Source organism: Chiloscyllium plagiosum, chromosome 10 (assembly GCF_004010195.1).
Source record: "Chiloscyllium plagiosum isolate BGI_BamShark_2017 chromosome 10, ASM401019v2, whole genome shotgun sequence".
Classification (NCBI taxonomy): Eukaryota; Metazoa; Chordata; class Chondrichthyes; order Orectolobiformes; family Hemiscylliidae; genus Chiloscyllium; species Chiloscyllium plagiosum.
In genome coordinates this window covers 56244123-56261672 of record NC_057719.1, presented here as the reverse complement: position 1 = coordinate 56261672, position 17550 = coordinate 56244123, and the positions used below count along the sequence as shown (strand labels likewise).

Here is a 17550-nt window from a genome sequence, read left to right as displayed (position 1 = left end):
ACAGAATGCTAGGATCAGGTAGTATCTATGGAGAGTAGTTTGTTTACTTAGAATATATTAATTTCATATAGGGAAATGTCCCAAAATGTTGAAGTGTGTAAATAACTAAAAGCAGACAGCAAGTCATGAGAAGATATTAGGATGGGTGACTAATCTTAGTAACAAAAATAGAAATTGCTGTAAGTTCAGGAGTGGCAACGAATGTGGAGAGAAATCCGAAGTAATGTTTCGTGTTGAGTGACCCTTCCTCGTAACCTTAGTTAACACAGCTACATTAGCTCCTGGTTGAGCAAACACTTTTTAAAAAGTCTGATCATTTTCAAACACTTCTCTGGCTATTCCCCTATCTTAATTACTGACTGCATAACTGACAGCTATTCCTTCAGCTGATAAAACACTAAACTTCAGTTTGTGACTTCCTTAAAATCCATCCTTTCAGTCTTCTAACTGGCTCCTTTGAGTTTGCACCAATTTTCTTTTACAAAATAGGAAAGAAATAGGTCATCTGCCCTAAGATCCCCTAACGTGGGTGTATCAGACTTTAATGCTCACATGAAGCACTCAAGGTATATTTTTGTTAGAGAGTGCTATTTAAATGCAAGCTCTCTAAAGGTGCAATTTGGGAATCTTGAAAGTGCAACTCCCAAAGTTGTAGTGAATGAAATCAAGAGTACACCAGATCCAGCATTGGAGGAACACTGTTCTTGAAGATTGTATGGCAGGAAAGAAGTCACAAAAATGGGGAGAATAGAAATCATAGAAGTGCTTAAAATTCTCCTCTTCTTGTCCAAAGTATTGGTGAATCCAGGAAATAAATGTAGATCAGTGAGTGCAGAGGTGATGGGTGAGCTGGTCCTGTACAGGTTAGGATACAGGTAGCAGAATTTTGGTTGAGTCATAGAGATGTACAGCATGGAAACAGACCCTTCGGTCCAACCCATCTATGCTGACCAGATATCCCAACCCAATATAGTCCCACCTGCCAGCACCTAGCCCATATCCCTCCAAACCCTTACTATTCATATACCCATCCAAATGCCTCTTAAATGTTGCGATTGTACCAGCCTCCATCACATTCTCTGGCAGCTCATTCCATATACGTATTACCCTCTGCGTGAAAAAGTTGCCCCTTAGGTCTCTTTTATATCTTTCCCCTCTCACCATAAACCTATGCCCTCTAGTTCTGGACTCCCCAACCCCAGGGAAAAGACTTTGCTTATTTATCCTATCCATGCCCCTCAATTTTGTAAACCTCTAAGATCACCCCTCAGCCTCCAACACTCCAGGGAAAACAACCCCAGCCTATTCAGCCTCTCCCTGTAGCTCAGATCCTCCAACCCTGGCAACATCCTTGTAAATCTTTTCTGAACCCTTTCAAGTTTCACAACATTTTTCCGATAGGAAGGAGACCAGAATTGCATGCAGTATTCCAACATTGAAAATAGTCGGTAACAGCAACGAGAGAGGGATTCAAACCCACGCGTGCAGAGCACAATGGATTAGCAGTCCATCGCCTTAACCTCTCGGCCACCTCGTCAGATGGGCGCATGCAGTATTCCAACAGTGGCCTAACCAATGTCCTGCCACAACTCCTGCACTCAATACTCTGACCAATAAACATTTATCTGAATTAAACTCCATCTGCTACTTCTCAGCCCATTGGCCTATCTGGTAAAGATCCTGTTGTAATCTGAGGTAACCCTCTTCACTGTCCACTACATCTCCAATTTTGGTGTCATCTGCAAACTTACTAACTGTACCTCTTATGCTCACATCCAAATCATTTATGTAAATGACAAAAAGTAGAGGGCCCAGCACCGATCCTTGTGGCACTCCACTGGTCACAGGCCTCCAGTCTGAAAAACAACCCACCATCCTCTGTCGTCTTCCTTTGAGGCAGTTCTGTATCCAAATGGCTAGTTCTCCCTGTATTCCATGAGATCTAACCTTGCTAATCAGTCTCCCATGGGGAACCTTGTCGAACGCCTTATTGAAGTCCATATAGATCACATCTACTGCTCTGCCCTCAATCTTCTTTGTTACTTCTTCAAAAAACTCAATCAAGTTTGTGAGACATGATTTCCCACGCACAAAGCCATGGTGACTATCCCTAATCAGTCCTTGCCTTTCCTGTCCCTCAGGACATGTACATCCTGTCCCTCAGGATTCCCTCCAACAACTTGCCCACCACAGAGGTCAGGCTCACTGGTCTCCAGTTCCCTGGCTTGTCCTTACCACCCTTCTTAAACAGTCTTCTGGCACATCACCTGTGACTATCGATGATACAAATATCTCAGCAAGAGGCCCAGCAATCACTTCTATAACTTCCCACAGAGTTCTCGGGTACACCTGATCAGGTCCTGGGGATTTATCCACCTTTAACCGTTTCAAGACACCCAGCACTTCCTCCTCTGTAATCTGGACATTTTGCAAGATGTTACCATCTATTTCCCTATAGTCTATATCTTCCATATCCTTTTCAACAGTAAATACAGATGCAAAATATTCATTTAGTATCTCCCCCATTTTCTGTGGCTCCACACAAAGGCCGCCTTGCTGATCTTTGAGCGGCCCTATTCTCTCCCTGGTTACCCTTTTGTCCTTAATATTTTTGTAAAAACCCTTTGGATTCTCATTAATTCTATTTGCCAAAGCTATCTCATGTCCCTGTTTTGCCCTCCTGATTTCCCTCTTAAGTACACTCCTACTTTCTTCATACTCTAAGGATTCACTTGATCTATCCTGTCTGTACCTGACATATGCTTCCTTCTTTTTCTTAACCAAACCCTCAATTTCTTTAGTCATCCAGCATTCCCTATAGTTACCAGCCTTCCCTTTCACCCTGACAGGAATATACTTTCTCTGGATTCTTGTTCTCTCATTTCTGAAGGCTTCCCATTTTCCAGCCGTCCCTTTACCTGCAAACATCTGCTTGGGATGCTGGAGAGCATTGGAATAATCAGTCTTTTTGGATATTTTTGTCAAAGACAAAGCATTTCTTAAAAACATTATGGCCCATTGTACAGCCAATCTATCTATCCTGCACATCTTTGGACTGTAGAACGAAACCCGAGCACCCGGAGGAAATGCACGTGGAGAACGTGCAAATTTGACACTGACAGTCATCCAAGACTGAAATTGAACTCGGGTCCCTAGTGTTGTGAGACAGCACTACTGAGCCATCATGCTGCCCTAAATCAGCTCATTTTGCAGGGCTAATCAAGGATAGTAGTGGGACGTGGTGTGTGGATACAGTGGAGATAGGGGAAGCAATAAATGAATATTTTTCAACAGTATTCACTCTAGAAAACGACAATGTTGTCGAGGAGATTACTGAGATACAGGCTACTAGACTAGGTGTGATTGAGGTTCACAAGGAAGAGGTATTAGAAATCCTGCAGACTGTGAAAATAGCTAAGTCCCAGAAGCCAGGGATGAGATTGCTGAGCCTTTGGCATTTATCTTTAAATTGTCATTGTCGACAGGAATAGTTCCCCTGTTCAAGAAGGGGAGTAGAGACAACCCTGGTAATTATAGACCAGTGAGCCTTACTTCAGTTGTTGGTAAAGTGTTGGAAAAGGTTATAAAAGAGAGGATTTATAATCATCTAGAAAAGATTAATTTGACTAGGGATAGTCAGCACGGTTTTGTGACGGTAGGTCGTGCCTCACACACCTTAGAGTTCTTTGAGAAGGTGACCAAACAGGTAGATGAGAGTAAACTGGTTGATGTGGTGTATATGGATTTCAGTAAGGTGTTTGATAAGGTTCCCCACAGTAGGCTTATGTACAAAATGCAGAGGAATGGGATTGTGGGAGATAGAGCAGTTTGGATCAGTAATTGACTTGCTGAAAGAAGACCGAGGGTGGTGGTTGATGGGAAATGTTCATCCTGGAGTCCAGTTATTAGTGGTGTACCGCAAGGGTCTGTGTTGGATCCACTGCTGTTCGTCATTTTTGTAAACAACCTGGATGAGGGGGTAGAAGGGTGGGTTAGTAAATTTGCAGATGACACTAAGGTTGGTGGAGTTGTGGATAGTGACAAAGGATGTTGTAGGTTACAGAGACATAGATAAGCTGCAGAGCTGGGCTGAGAGGTGGCAAATGGAGTTTAATGCAGACAAGTGTGAGGTGATTCACTTTAGTCAGAGTAACCGGAATGCAAAGTGCTGGGCTAATGGTAAGATTCTTGGTAGAGTAGATGAGCAGAGAGATCTCGGTGTCCAGGTACACGGGTCGCCACCCAGGTTGACAGGGTTGTTAATGCATACAGTGTTTTAGCTTTTATTAATAGAGGGATTGAGTTCCGGAACCATGAGGTTATGCTACAGCTGTACAAAAATCTAGTTTGGCTGCACTTGGAATATTGTGTATAGTTCTGGTCACCACATTATAAGAAGGATGTGGAAGCTTTGGAAAGGGTGCAGAGGAGATTTACTAGGATGTTGCCTGGTATGGAGGGAAGGTCTTACGAGGAAAGGCTGAGGGACTTGAAGCTGTTTTTGTTAGAGAGGAGGTTGAGAGGTGACTTAATAGAGACATACAAGATAATTAGAGGGTTAGACAGGGTGAACAGGGAGAGCCTTTTTCCAAGAATAGTAACGGCGAGCACGAGGGGGCATAGCTTTAAATTGAGGGGTGATAGATATAGGACAGATGTCAGAGGTAGTTTCTTTACTCACTAGTAAGGGTATGGAATGCTTTGCCTGCAACGGTAGTAGATTCACCAACTTTAAGTACATCTAAGTAGTCATTGGACAAGCATATGGACGTACATGGAATAGTGTAGGTTAGATGGGCTTCAATTGGTATGACAGATTGGCGCAATAGAGAGGGCCAAAGGGCCTGTACTGCGCTGTAATGTTCTATGACATTCCATCAATCAATGATATTCTGACCAGTTACCAGGATTAATCTAACTGGCTCTGAAAGAGAATCTGCATAAGTAGTGAGCTAAGATAGTTAGCGTTGTTTACTTTTATATGGTTAAAAAGTCTTGTTTAAACTGAGGAATTTTGTGGCTTCATTCCTTCAGTAAATAACTTGGTGCACAGGTTTTTTTTTTGCAAAAACTAGTTTGATAAGTCAGTCAGTCAATAACAAACCATTTCAAAACTAGTCAGATTATTTATTCAAAACAAAGTTATTTGACAATGTTTTTTTATCTTTGCATTTTATCTTCAGTTTTAAAAACAATGTTTAATATCCTCAAATTTCAGACATTGTTTGTCCATCAAAATAGAATCCACATTAAAAAAATGTAAAGTTGAAAATTATAGAATTCTTATTCCAGACTGCAATCATGTTAATCATTATCTGCAAGATCACTCTGTTCAAAATACCTGAAAAACAAACAAATTAACTTAATTTTTATAATGTAATATTTACACAGCTACTTTCTACAGAGAAAATTCCTGTTTTTCAATAAATTTCAATTCTGAAAAGAATTAAGATGGTTGTTCTATATAAATTTATTCAAAGATCTTAAACTCATTTTAAATTTCAGCATTATATTCCAAAGTTCTTTTTTGTTTCACTGCAGCTTTGTTTGGCAAACCTGTACTGACTCAAACCTTTCTCCATATGTTTGTCTTTTATACTCATTCATAAGCACAATAATTTCACACTTCCCCACATTATCTGCTATCTGTTTGTCTAGTCACTAATCAGTCTACATTCCTTCACGTTCTTACAGCTTTTATCTTTGTGTACTCAAATTTATGACATCTGGTATTGATTACAATTAGCCAAGGTCCAAACATTGATCTTCATGGAATTCCACTAGTTATACCTAGTCATGCTGAAATATTATCCCAACCTTGGTATATAAGAGATGAGGTTATTATATAGCACTATCCAATGTCTTCTGGACCTTAATACTCCATCTTGTTACAGCCTCAAAAATTCTAATGGATTTGTCACAAATGTTTTCTTTTTACAAAACCATATTAAACACTTACATATTTTGATTTTCCATTACTCTAATACCATGTTCTCACCAACAAATTCTAGTATATTCCCTATTACAGATGTTATGCCACTTGGTCTATAGTTCCCAATTTCTTTTTTCCATTCTTCCTTGGTTAACTCTAAAGATAAGACTCTCAAATTTGACAAACTCTTAAATATGCAGATATGGAGTCAACAACAAATTATTAAATACCTGGCAACTAAACAAATAAGTAAATTCACTGCTGACAATTCTGCATCTTCTGGATTTTCCTAGAAGAAGAATTAATAAAAATGATTGAAATGGACTTTGAAAAAATATACTGGAATATAAAAGCATACAAAATTCAACAGATATGCGGCTTGATCATTTGAACTTTCTATGGTGGTAGCACAGTTACCTTTGGCTGTACAGTCACTAAGAGGCAGGGTGAAGTGTTCAGCTCCTCCCTGCCATTCTTATTCCACAGCAGTGCACCTGTTTAATACCAGGGTTATACATTGTCATTTTGGTGGTCAACAAGCAGCTTTGAGCCACTCTATACCCACAACAACTTTTAGCCAAAGAAAGTAGCATTTTTCTCACATTTAACAAGCTGCAAATAATTAAATAAATACCCAATATTTCTGTCCTAGAAAATAAGAGATGGTATGGCTACTAATTGAACTAAAACAATTTGATTTTGAAACCGATGATGGGTTTCACCTTGCAGCCATAATGAGTTACAAGCGAGCTGAAATGCTGAAGCATGTTCATCTTAGGATGAGAGCAGGAGGGGCTGCTACCTGCTTGAGGAAGTGTCCCAGCAGACAAAGGTACTACTTAATGATCGCACCCCTTAACAAGTGGCGGTTTTAAAACTTTCAATAAAAGCAGGCTACCCTGTCTCTTAACTGGCTGCTTGTTTTACGGAGTGGGCAGAGTAATTTGAGTCAATTGAGTTTTTAACCAGCTCAATAGACCCTTAGTTATGTACATATGGCAGGACAGCTGCTGATTTCAACATCCAGTTACCATCTGTACATTAGCTGAGAGTTTGGGATGGGCACAATGGCAGTGGGCTATCCAACAATCTATTTTATGTGCCCCATATGAACCAGGGACAGGATTAGGCCATTCAGCTCTCGAGTCTGTTCTGCTATTCAATGAGACCACTAATCTGATTGTAAGCTCAAATCCACATTCCTGACCACCCAATAACCATTCATACCCTGCTCAACAAGAATCCATTTACTCTACCTTAAACATTTTCAAAGTCTCCCCAAAAAGGTGATGGAAGCAGAAGGAGTTCTACAGAATTTTTAGCCTTAAAAATAATTCACCTCATTTAACAGGAAACACATTTTTAAACAGTGACTCCTAGTTCTAGATTCACCTACAAGCTGGAAACATCCTCTCCATACCTTCTCTGTGAAGACCCCTCAAGACTTTAAGTCACTGTGTGCTCTAAACTCCAGCGAATACAAGTGTAGCCTGTCTAACCTTTCCTGATAAAGCAATCCACCCATTCCAGCTACTAGTTTAAAAACACATCTCTGAACTGTCTCCAGTGCATTTACACCCTTCCTTAAGTAAGGTGATCAACACTGCACACAGTACTCCAGATGTGGTTTCATATATCGCCCTTGCTGTGTGGTGACCTTCACTATATTTCTTTCATTTTTTTGGTGGAACTGAGAGTTGAGGTAAGGGTTAGTTGAACTTTGAACAACTTTGAAAAGAGAAGAAAACAAATGCTGTTGTTTGCTATTGGTAATGGGGCTAGAAGATTATGTCACTTAAATACTGATGTAAAGAACACTGGATGATGTGGGACTGAGTATTGCTATGCCCAGGACTGGCAACTGGTTGGATGTTGAGTTGGTCAATCATGGGAGATTGATGCTAACCAGCCAATGGCAGAATATTGATTTTTAAAAAACAGGGAAAAAGAAAACCAGTTCTGACTGGTTTTGGCAGATGCAGAATGATTTATTGGAAACTTTGACATTGCCTGTTGTTTTTATTCAGACTGGAGGGCTGTGACCAGCGGGGTGCCATAAGAGTTGGTGCTGAGTCTACTGCTTTTTATCATTTATATAAATGATTTGGATGTGAACATAGGAAGGATGGTTAGTAAGTCTGCAGAGGACAGCAAAATTGGTGGTGTAGTGGACAACCAAGAAAGTTATCTCAGAGTACAATGGATCCTTGATCAGGCTGGTGGGTCAAGAAGTGGCAGATGGAGTTTAATTTAGGTAAATGTGAGGTGCTGCATTTTGGAAAGGCAAATTAGGGCAGAACTTATATAGTTAATGTTAAAGATCCTGGCAAGTGTAGATGAACAGAGACCTTGGAGTGCAGGTTCATAGTTCCTTGAAAGTGATGTCACGGGTTGACAGGATAGTGAAGAAGGCATTTAGTATGCTTGCCTTTGTTGATTATTACATTGAATATAGGAGTTGGGAGGTCATGTTGCAGCAGAGGACATTGGTTAGGCCATTTTTGGAATACAATTCTGGTGTCCCTGCTATATAGGAAGGATGTTGTGAAACTTGAAAGGGTTTAGAAAAGATTTACAAGGGTGTTACCAGGGTTGGAGAGTGTGTGTTATGGGGAAGAGACTGAATAGGCTAGGGCTATTTTCCCTGAGAGCGTAAGAGGCTGAGGGGGTTTATAAATTTATAAAATCATGAGATATAGATAGGGCAAATAGCCATGGTCTTTTTCGCAGGGCAGTGGAGTCCAAAGCTAGAGGGGCACAGGTTTAAGGGGATAGGGAAATATTCAAAAGAGATCTAAGGGGCCACTTTTTCAGGCAGAGCGTGGTGTGTATATGGAATGAGCTGCCTGGTACAATGACATTTAGAAATGTGTGCATGAATGTATGAATAAGGGTTTAGATGGATATGGGCCAATTGCTGGCAAATTAGGACTAGATTAATTTAGGATGTCTGGTTTGCATGGACAAGTTGGACCTCAGGGTCTGTTTCCATGCTGTACAGCGCTATGACTCTATAATGTCCAGAATCCAGGCACTCGTTAAGTCTGCAGTTTCAACAATTTATACCAGGTGATTGTGACAACTTCATTGGTGATTGTGATTTGCTTAAATTTGTCTCCTCCAATTTTCTAATTTATCAATCCTTTTGGCATGTGACTTCTATACTCTATAGTGAAGACTGATGCAAAATTCATGTCATTTCCTTATTTTCAGCTATTAATTCTCAAACCTAGTTCTCTTTTGGACCAAAGCTCACTTTGTTCACTCCTCTTTCAATATTTCTGGAAACTTACTATTTGTTTTTTTTTAAGTTTCTGGTTAGTTTTCTGTCCTAATATAATAATTTCTTCTTAAACGTTTTGATTCTTTGCTGTTTTTTAGACTCAGATTTATCTTCTGACCTGCCAATTATCTTTGCACAATTAAATGCTTTTTCTTTAAGTCTGATACTATTATTTCTGTATTTCTAGTTAACCACAGACAGGGAATTTTTGGAATTTTACTTGCTTGCTTCATTGAGTCTATTCTGTATATTTTGAAATGTCCACTTAACTGTCTGCCACTGCACCTCTACTGACCTATCCTTTAAGTTAATTTGTAACTCACTTTAGTTAACGCTGCTTTCATGGCCTCCTAAATGTCCTTATCTAAATTTTTTAAAAATTCTCCGACTTACTCCTCTCTAACTCAAACTGCCAGTAAATTTCAGTCATATTATGCTTGCTGTTACCTAGGGGTACCTTCAATAGGAGATTAATTACTGTTGTACAAAACCAGGCCTGCTCTCTGGTTGGCTGAGGAATGTTTGTTCTATGAAATTACTCAAAAAATTATGAACTCCTCATCTGTTACCTTGTCCATCTAGCTTTTCCAGTCAATATTCAGATTGAATTTCCCATTAAAATTTCCCACTGCCTTTCTGACAAACTCATTATTTCTCCCTTTTATGCATCACCCTTGTGGTTACTGTTAGGGGACCTTTACACCACTCCCACAAGTGACCCCTTACCATAATTTCTCATTTCTACCCAAACAGATTCCACATCTTGATTTCTGGAACTGAAGTCATCTCTCCATATTGTGCAAAATCAATTATTAATCAACAAAGCCACCCCTCCATTTTTTACTACTGTCATTTGAAAGTGCCCTACACCCTTCAAGATTCAGGTTCAAAATAATGACATCCCATGTCTTTGTAATGGCTACCAGATCACACTTAGTCATTCCTATCTGCATTTTCTGTTCATCCATTTTGTATCTGCTAACAGCCTTCAGTTTCCACTTTTTAACCCTCTTTGCAAATTCTAATCTTAGCTGTTGGTTGACAAATTTATATTCTATCCTTTCCTGTCATGATCTGTTTATCATTTACCATATTAATACCTTTCTGTTTTGCCTTGACTTTACTCATTCATTTATCACATCTTTCTGAATTTGATCCCTTGCCCCCACTATCCAATTTAAAAACCTCATTATGTCCCTAGTTATGGAGTTAGGAAGATAGACCAAGTGGAGGCACATAAACTCCAGCCCATAAAGTTTCTGCAGAATCAATACCTGTGAATTTGCAATATATAAAATGAACCAAACTGTTTATCATCTCTCTGCACCAGCAATTTTGGAATCACTCCCATGTTTTTCCAGCTTTATATTAAGGTGGGTTAACAAAGACTGGAAAGTGGAATTAATTTAACAGAAAAGCTACAATCTAACTTAATAGTGGAACATGCTCAGAGATTTAATGTCCTATTTCTGTTCCTACACTTTAAAGATCTGTTTGCTGATGGATAGACATGAAATCAGCAACTTTCTTTTTTTAAAAACACACTCTACAGTGCTCATTAATTGTTCTCAGGAAATGCCTTAGAAGAGGAAAGAGCACTGCAGCAGCCTTTATCTTTCAAAAGCATATACTGAAAATAATTGAGAAATTAATCAAATGTAATTCTTACTTTCTTGAATAGTTCAGGCAGCAACCACTGATTTACAAACATAGAGAGCCCCAGATTCATTCCCTCAAATGCAGTGCTGCGTGATCTTATTAAGAGCTGTAATGCTCGATAAATCCACTAACACCATTGTCTGGACTTAGAAAGAATAGCCATTTGGGAAGACGACAATTGAAAATATTCTGAGAAAAAATTAACTTCAGAGAAGGGAGAAATTATCATCGTTCATTGACACAACCTCAGAGATAGGTATATCCCAGTTCTGTTATGTATTGCTGAAACAGCACCCCCTTGTGCAGCAGAAATTGTTATTCCTGATGGTGATATCTTTTCTCCCACCCCAGTCTGTACTGCAACAGACAACATTGACTAATGCAATAAAGCTGTTATTTACTGTGCTCTGGAGTAATAGATGTCGACACTTACCTTCAATAAAACACTCAGTAATTAACTGCAGTAAATGCATTTTTAGCTTTGCAGATTGGAGAAACAATATTTACATGGACACAAACAGAACACTGAGCCACAATTAAATTGAATATATATATTTCAGTTATGAAAAGTGTAAGGAGAATGAAGTTCCAACATTGAACAAAGCCATTTTAAAATTCCATGCATTTACTATGTTTCCTATAAAAAACATCAACAAATACTTACTAGTTTAGCACGAACTGCAGAGCATCTTCTAGCCAGCTGTCGAATAAGTGAATGGGCCTCAGGTAATAGTGGTTTTTCTATACAGGCTAACAGTGCATACAACCATCTGCCCTGTGAAAAAAATTCAAACACAGCACTGACACAGCAAACTATACATGGTCTATAGGGATCATGCTCTTCACAATGAATTGGTAGATTGTCCTTAGAACATGTTTTACAATTTAGAGGGCCAATTTTGCATAGGAGTTGGTTTGGAGAAACACAAAAAGAATAAACTGTTGAAAAAGAGTAAAAGTTCTAAAGCTCCAGAACCTAATCAGGTAGTCATTAGACAAGGATCTAACCACACTCTTTGCGATTCAAGTTAATAATCAACAAATGGCAACAGCAGTATTGTCCATTAAGATGTTTCCTAGAGCTAAAGACATTTTTGAGAAAGAAAACTAGAATTTGAAATCTAGGTGCACTGGGAGAATGTGCCTAAGAGTTTGCTTTTTCCACAAAATTATTAGGTCAGATTTTTTGAGGAGTAACAGTCTCATGTAGATTGCCATTCTGGCCAATCATTTTTTTTTAAACAAAAGGAGGGAGCTCTGCATTTCTGAGGAGATTTTGCTCAGATCTCCCTCAAATTTGCAGCCTTACTTCCATTCTGACAGTTCTTTTGTAGAGTAGGCAAACCCCACTCTCTTTCCACAGCAGTCAGCTGCCATAGTCTGACATTTAGATGTCCTGACGTTCACTTTTAACAGCTTGTGTTAAGTATAGGTGCATAAGGGAAGTGTGGCCGAGTCCCTAAGTGCAACTCCTATCTGACAACAATTGGCCAGTGAAAATTTACCCCAAGGTTGCAGCTTTCTCCCCCATAACTATTTCTTTTTCACTTCTTCCCCTTTTTCAAAATCAAACTGTCCAGAGATATTATGACACTTCTGAAGCAGGTAGGACTTGAACCTGGGACACTATCACTGAGCCACAAGAACCCACCCAAACACCCCATAGCAATTTTCTTTTCATCAATGATTCAATTCCTTTTGATTGCTGTAATAAATTTAGCAATCACTATTGGCAAAACTTATTTATATACCTTATTCCACCTATAAATTTATGTTCTTGGCCACCTGATCTCAACTTATCAATCATGAAAATACCTTGTTTATTCCTTTTATCATTTTGAATGCCTCCATAAAAATCCTACTCAAAAGAAGGTTAGTTACTGTTTCAGATTTTCTTTGTAACTCATCACTCAATCCTGGTTACCTTGAGTGATAAGGCAAGTGTTGCTAAGGTTATTGGTTAAAGGTAAACTTGGTTAGAAAACAATTAAACAATTGCAATGGTAACTAAAAATAGTGTTTTTCTGTAAAAGTTGCAAATGGTAAACCAGTACAGTCAAAGGCATTAATAAAAGTTGAAATTCAATTGTAAATTAAGCTAGATTGGGTGTACCAAAGGATTTATTCTTAACAATAGAGAAGTTCAATAAAATTATAATATGCGTTTGATTTTTTTGATTAGACATATCTAAGTTAATACAAGGTTGGTATTGCTAGTTGCTACTGCTGTATTGTATTGGTAAACCAACTGAGAGAGGATGGAAAAAAGTTTTTTGATGCCTCAAATAAATTATGCACATTCAGGATTTATGGTCAGCTACAGCAACAGGCAGTCTGCCAAAAGAAGATAGTTCCAACAGATTTAAAACAAAACGTAGACCAGAGGGAAGAAATTACTTACTAGTTCTGGATATAATTTTTTATCTCCAAACCAGTTAATTAGATACTCCAGTGTGTTAAATACAGTAGGCTGAAAAATTAAAAACAAATTATGAATATTCTTGCAAACGTTACACAGAAACAAGTGACTGAAGCACAGTTAAGTCTGACACAGGAAGCACTTATGCAATCTGTATGGACATTTTTCAAGAGATTTAACAAAACAAATACTTCCAGTACTTATTAATGTGTTGCTAAAACTGGAAACTGATTAAGCTTAGTTATCCAATTAAGAAATCACAATGTAGGCTATCCTCATCTGAGCAGTTGGAATACCATGGATTGAAAATCAAAACTAGTATCTAAGAACATTTAGTTAGGATATAAACAAGCTTTGTGATGAACACATGAAAAAAAACGAGCATCATTTTGATGATGCTGCTCCTTTAACAGGGTTATGCTGTCCTTGGTTTTTTTTCCCCCCCCCCCCCCAAGAGGTTATAAAAAGACAGGTTCCAAAATGTCTGGGTTTTAGGACCAATTTGATTGTAGCTAATAGATATTTCCTCAGGCAAAAGGTTTTCAAAATTTTTAAAGTTAAAAATCATGCAACATCAGGTTTATTTGGAAGTACTAGCTTTCAAAGCGCTGTTTCTTCATCAGGTGGTTCGAAAGCTAGTGCTTCCAAATAAACCTGTTGGACAATAACCTGGTGTTGTGTGATTTTTTTAACTTCATCCACTCCAGTCCAACACCAGCTCTTCCAATTCAAGTTTTTAGAAAGAGCACTTGTACAATGAAAGGGGAATGATCAGTTCTCACAGCTCAGCTTTTCTCTGGTTTGGTTTGGTCTGGCTGTTCACTGAAAGCAATCAGGCAGTTGAAAAAAAAGCTGTTGACTCAAAGAAGCAGGTCCATGCTGACCCTCCTCTCTCTCTCTCTCTCTCAGACTTCTCTCCTGTCAGACCCTTTGTTTGATTTTTAACTTTTGTGCCAAGGGCTGTTGATGGGGATTGTTGCAAGTATTACAAACAGCATTATTAAATTGGGATGATCTGTTAGGTTAAGTTATTCTGTATTCTGTTCTCTTTTGCTTGTGTTTCATTTGGTAATCTTGTAAATAAATTCTGTTTTGTTTAAAATGAAGTGGTTTGACCAACTGCATCCCTCCTGGAATATCCACTTTACACCTGTTTAAAACAACTAGTAAAGTTAGAGTCTGGGCTACTTTCTTGAAATGTTTTGAGGGGGTCTGACTTAGTCCATAACATAATGAAACTAACAGAGTGGTACAGTGCTAGAAAGATTATTTCTGAAAAAGACTCATTTTGCAATATTTTACACTGAAATATTACTAGGAAACTTTACACATTAAAATGTTCATATTAGTTTAAGTTTTCCCTCAAATTGAGTATTGCATCTCCACACACAACAGATTGCTTAATTAGAAGCCAATGCTGGTGCAGCTCTTGTCAATTTTAGTCCTTATGGGTGATCAATTTGTTCAGATACTTAAGGTTAGGAAACTGAGTAAAAATAGCCAGGAATCCTCTAAGTTATTGAGATACCCAATCTAAATGCTTTCTAAAGTGCTTGAGAGAGGGTATGTGAGCAATGTTGCAGCTCATCAGTTGAAAGATTCCATTTAATAAAGCAATAGGATTTATGGGCATTTAAAGAGGCCAAAATTGATTAAGGAGAGTCAGCATGGTTTTGTGTGAAGAAAATAATGTTTCACAAATGTCATTTAGGTTTTTGAAAAATTACTAAAAAGATTGATGATGGCAGAGGAGTAGATATTGTTTATTTGGATTTTGGTAAAAAACTTGACAAGGTTTCACATGGTAAGCTAATTAGTAAAGTTAGATCACATGGGATTCAGGGTGAGCTTGCCAATTGGATACATAATTGGCTTAATGGCAGGAGATAGAGTAATTGTGGGAGTGTTGCTCTTCGACTGGAGGCTGATGACTAGCTGTGTTCTGCAGGGATTGGTTCTGGGTCCTCTTTTGTTTGTCATTTATGTAAATAATTTGGATGAGAATTTAGAAAGCATGGTTACTAAGTTTATGGATGACACCAAAATTGGTGCCATTGTAGAGAATAGTACAAGGTGATCTTAATCAAATGTGTTAATGGGCTGAAAAATGACAGATGGAGTTCAACCTGGATAAACATGAGGTGTTGCATTTTGGTATAATAAACAAGGGTGAGGCTTACAACAATAATGGTAGGACCCCAGGTAGTAAAGAACTTAGAAATTAGAATCCCTAAAGTGTGGAAACAAGCCATTTGGCCCAACAAGTCCACAATGACCCTCCAAAATGTAACCCACCCAGACCCATTCCCCTAATCTATTACTCTACATTTACTCCTGACTAATGCACCTAACCTACATATCCTTGAACACTATGGATAATATAGCATGGCCAATTCACCCAACCTACACATCTTTGGATTGTGGGAGGAAACTGCAGCTGACATAGGGGAAATGTGCAAACTCCACACAGACAGTTGCCTGAGGCTGGAATCGAACCAGTGTCCCTGGTGCAGGGAGGCAACAGTGCTAACCACTGAGCTACTGTGCTGTCATGCTGTAGACCAGGAACCCAGGAGTGTAGGTGCATAATTCTTTGAAGTTTCCAATACATATAGATAGGGTGGTTAAAAAGTTATTTAACATTACTCAGTCCTTTGAATTTAGGAGTTGGTAAGTCATGTTGAGGTTGTACATGATATTGGTGAGGCCTTTTCTGGAATACTATGTCCAGTTTTGGTCACCCAGTTATAGGAAAGATATTATCAAGATGGAGAGGGTTCAGAAGAGATTTACCAGAAGGTTTAAGTTATAAAGAAAGGCTGAATAGACTGGGACTTGTTTCACTGGAGCACAGGAGGTTGTGAGGTGATCTGATAGAAGTTTAGAAAATATTGAGAAGTATAGAGAGTGTTAATGGTAGTTGTTTTTTTCCTGGGTGGGGGATTTCAAGACTAGGAGACACTTTTTTTTAATGTTAGAGGAGAGAGATTTAAAAACGACATAAGAGGCAAATCTGTTTTTATAGAGGGTGGTTCGCATACAAAATTAACTTGAGAAAGTGGTGCATGTTGGTATAATTATAGTGTTTAAAAGACATTTGGATAGATAAATGAATAGGAAAGTTTGGAGACATATGGCCAGGAGCAGGCAGGTGGGACTAGTTTAGTTTGGGATTATGTTCAGCACGGACTGATTGGACTAATGGGTCTGTCACTGTGCTGTATGGCTCTATGACTCTACCAAATAATTCAAAAATAGCTGTAACTTCAACATCTGAGTAGGGGAGGTAATACACCAACCTATGGATCTACTTCAGCTACTAAATGTTTTTAAGATGGAGGAATAATGCAATAACTTGGTGGGTACAAATTTATTAAGTGAAAAACTTTCCCATGGAGATACTGGTATTGAGTTTGAACATAAAATTGTATTTGATTCAGGGACACTACTTCACCCTAAATGAAGTTAAATTGCATTTTCTGAAAAAAAAAGACCCTAGGATATTACAGAAATGGAGATAGTTTCAAGTATTCAGGTATTTGAATTCCATAATTTTATGTGCCTGCATATTGTATTGAGAGGATTACACAACGTATTGCAGACTACATAACATTTAAAGTGCATCAGCAATGTTAAAAATGACATTGATTTTAACAAACATTTAAAACAGCATGAGGGAAGGATTATTGAATACCAACATCCCATAAACAAGTCAGAGTGTTTAGTTCAACTGACAATTCTTCAGATAATGAAGTAGCCCACCAAACAGACAAGATCTAGATAAGGGTTTAGATAGAGGGGAATTTAAGTGTGTACAAGAACATTGTCTTTTTTTTTAAATATAGATATTTTTATTAGAAATTTAACATTTTTACAAGTTTACAAAAATAAACAAAACTCTCAAATACAAACATTGATATACAATTAAATCAAATACACAATAGCCAAAATTTAACAAAAGAAAAAAATACCGAAAAAGAAAGAAAAATAAAACTACAACTAACCAGAGTGTATATTTAAGTCTCTTACATGCTCGGGATGTGTTAACATCAGATGTAATAAAACCCGTATTCGTGCAGGATTCCTCTCCTAAGGGGCCCCGGACCAGCGAGGTTTTGAATCTCAATTAAATAAAAGCCCTTGTTAGGATAGCCATATTTTATAAAATAATTCGGTCTTTCGGTGCACCATATTTGTAAGGAAGTCAAGGGGAATACATTCCATAATTAATCTGTGCCAATTTGAAAGTCCAGGAGG

The 17550-nt window shown here is 38.2% G+C and overlaps 1 protein-coding gene and 1 non-coding gene across 11 annotated transcripts in view; both read right to left on the bottom strand.

Annotated features, from left to right (window-relative positions):
• Positions 1 to 1455: 1455 nt before the first annotated feature.
• On the bottom strand, positions 1456 to 1537 carry trnas-gcu. The gene has a single exon. It is a non-coding gene; the product is annotated as a tRNA-Ser (tRNA).
• A 3611-nt stretch (positions 1538 to 5148) lies between these two features.
• Positions 5149 to 17550, bottom strand: part of gemin2 (gem (nuclear organelle) associated protein 2) — a 40625-nt gene continuing 28223 nt past the window's right edge. For 8 of the 10 annotated variants that reach the window (XM_043697806.1, XM_043697797.1, XM_043697802.1 and 5 more), the window contains exons 8-11: positions 13276 to 13344; positions 11539 to 11649; positions 6163 to 6221; positions 5153 to 5341 (exon numbers count right to left, since the gene is read on the bottom strand). In XM_043697806.1, coding sequence (XP_043553741.1) covers positions 5305 to 5341; positions 6163 to 6221; positions 11539 to 11649; positions 13276 to 13344 — 276 coding nt within the window. In that variant the 3' untranslated portion in view covers positions 5153 to 5304. Of the gene's footprint in view, positions 5342 to 6162; positions 6222 to 11538; positions 11650 to 13275; positions 13345 to 17550 lie in introns of all 10 variants that reach the window. The other 2 variants (XM_043697807.1, XM_043697799.1) reach the window with 2 other exon arrangements.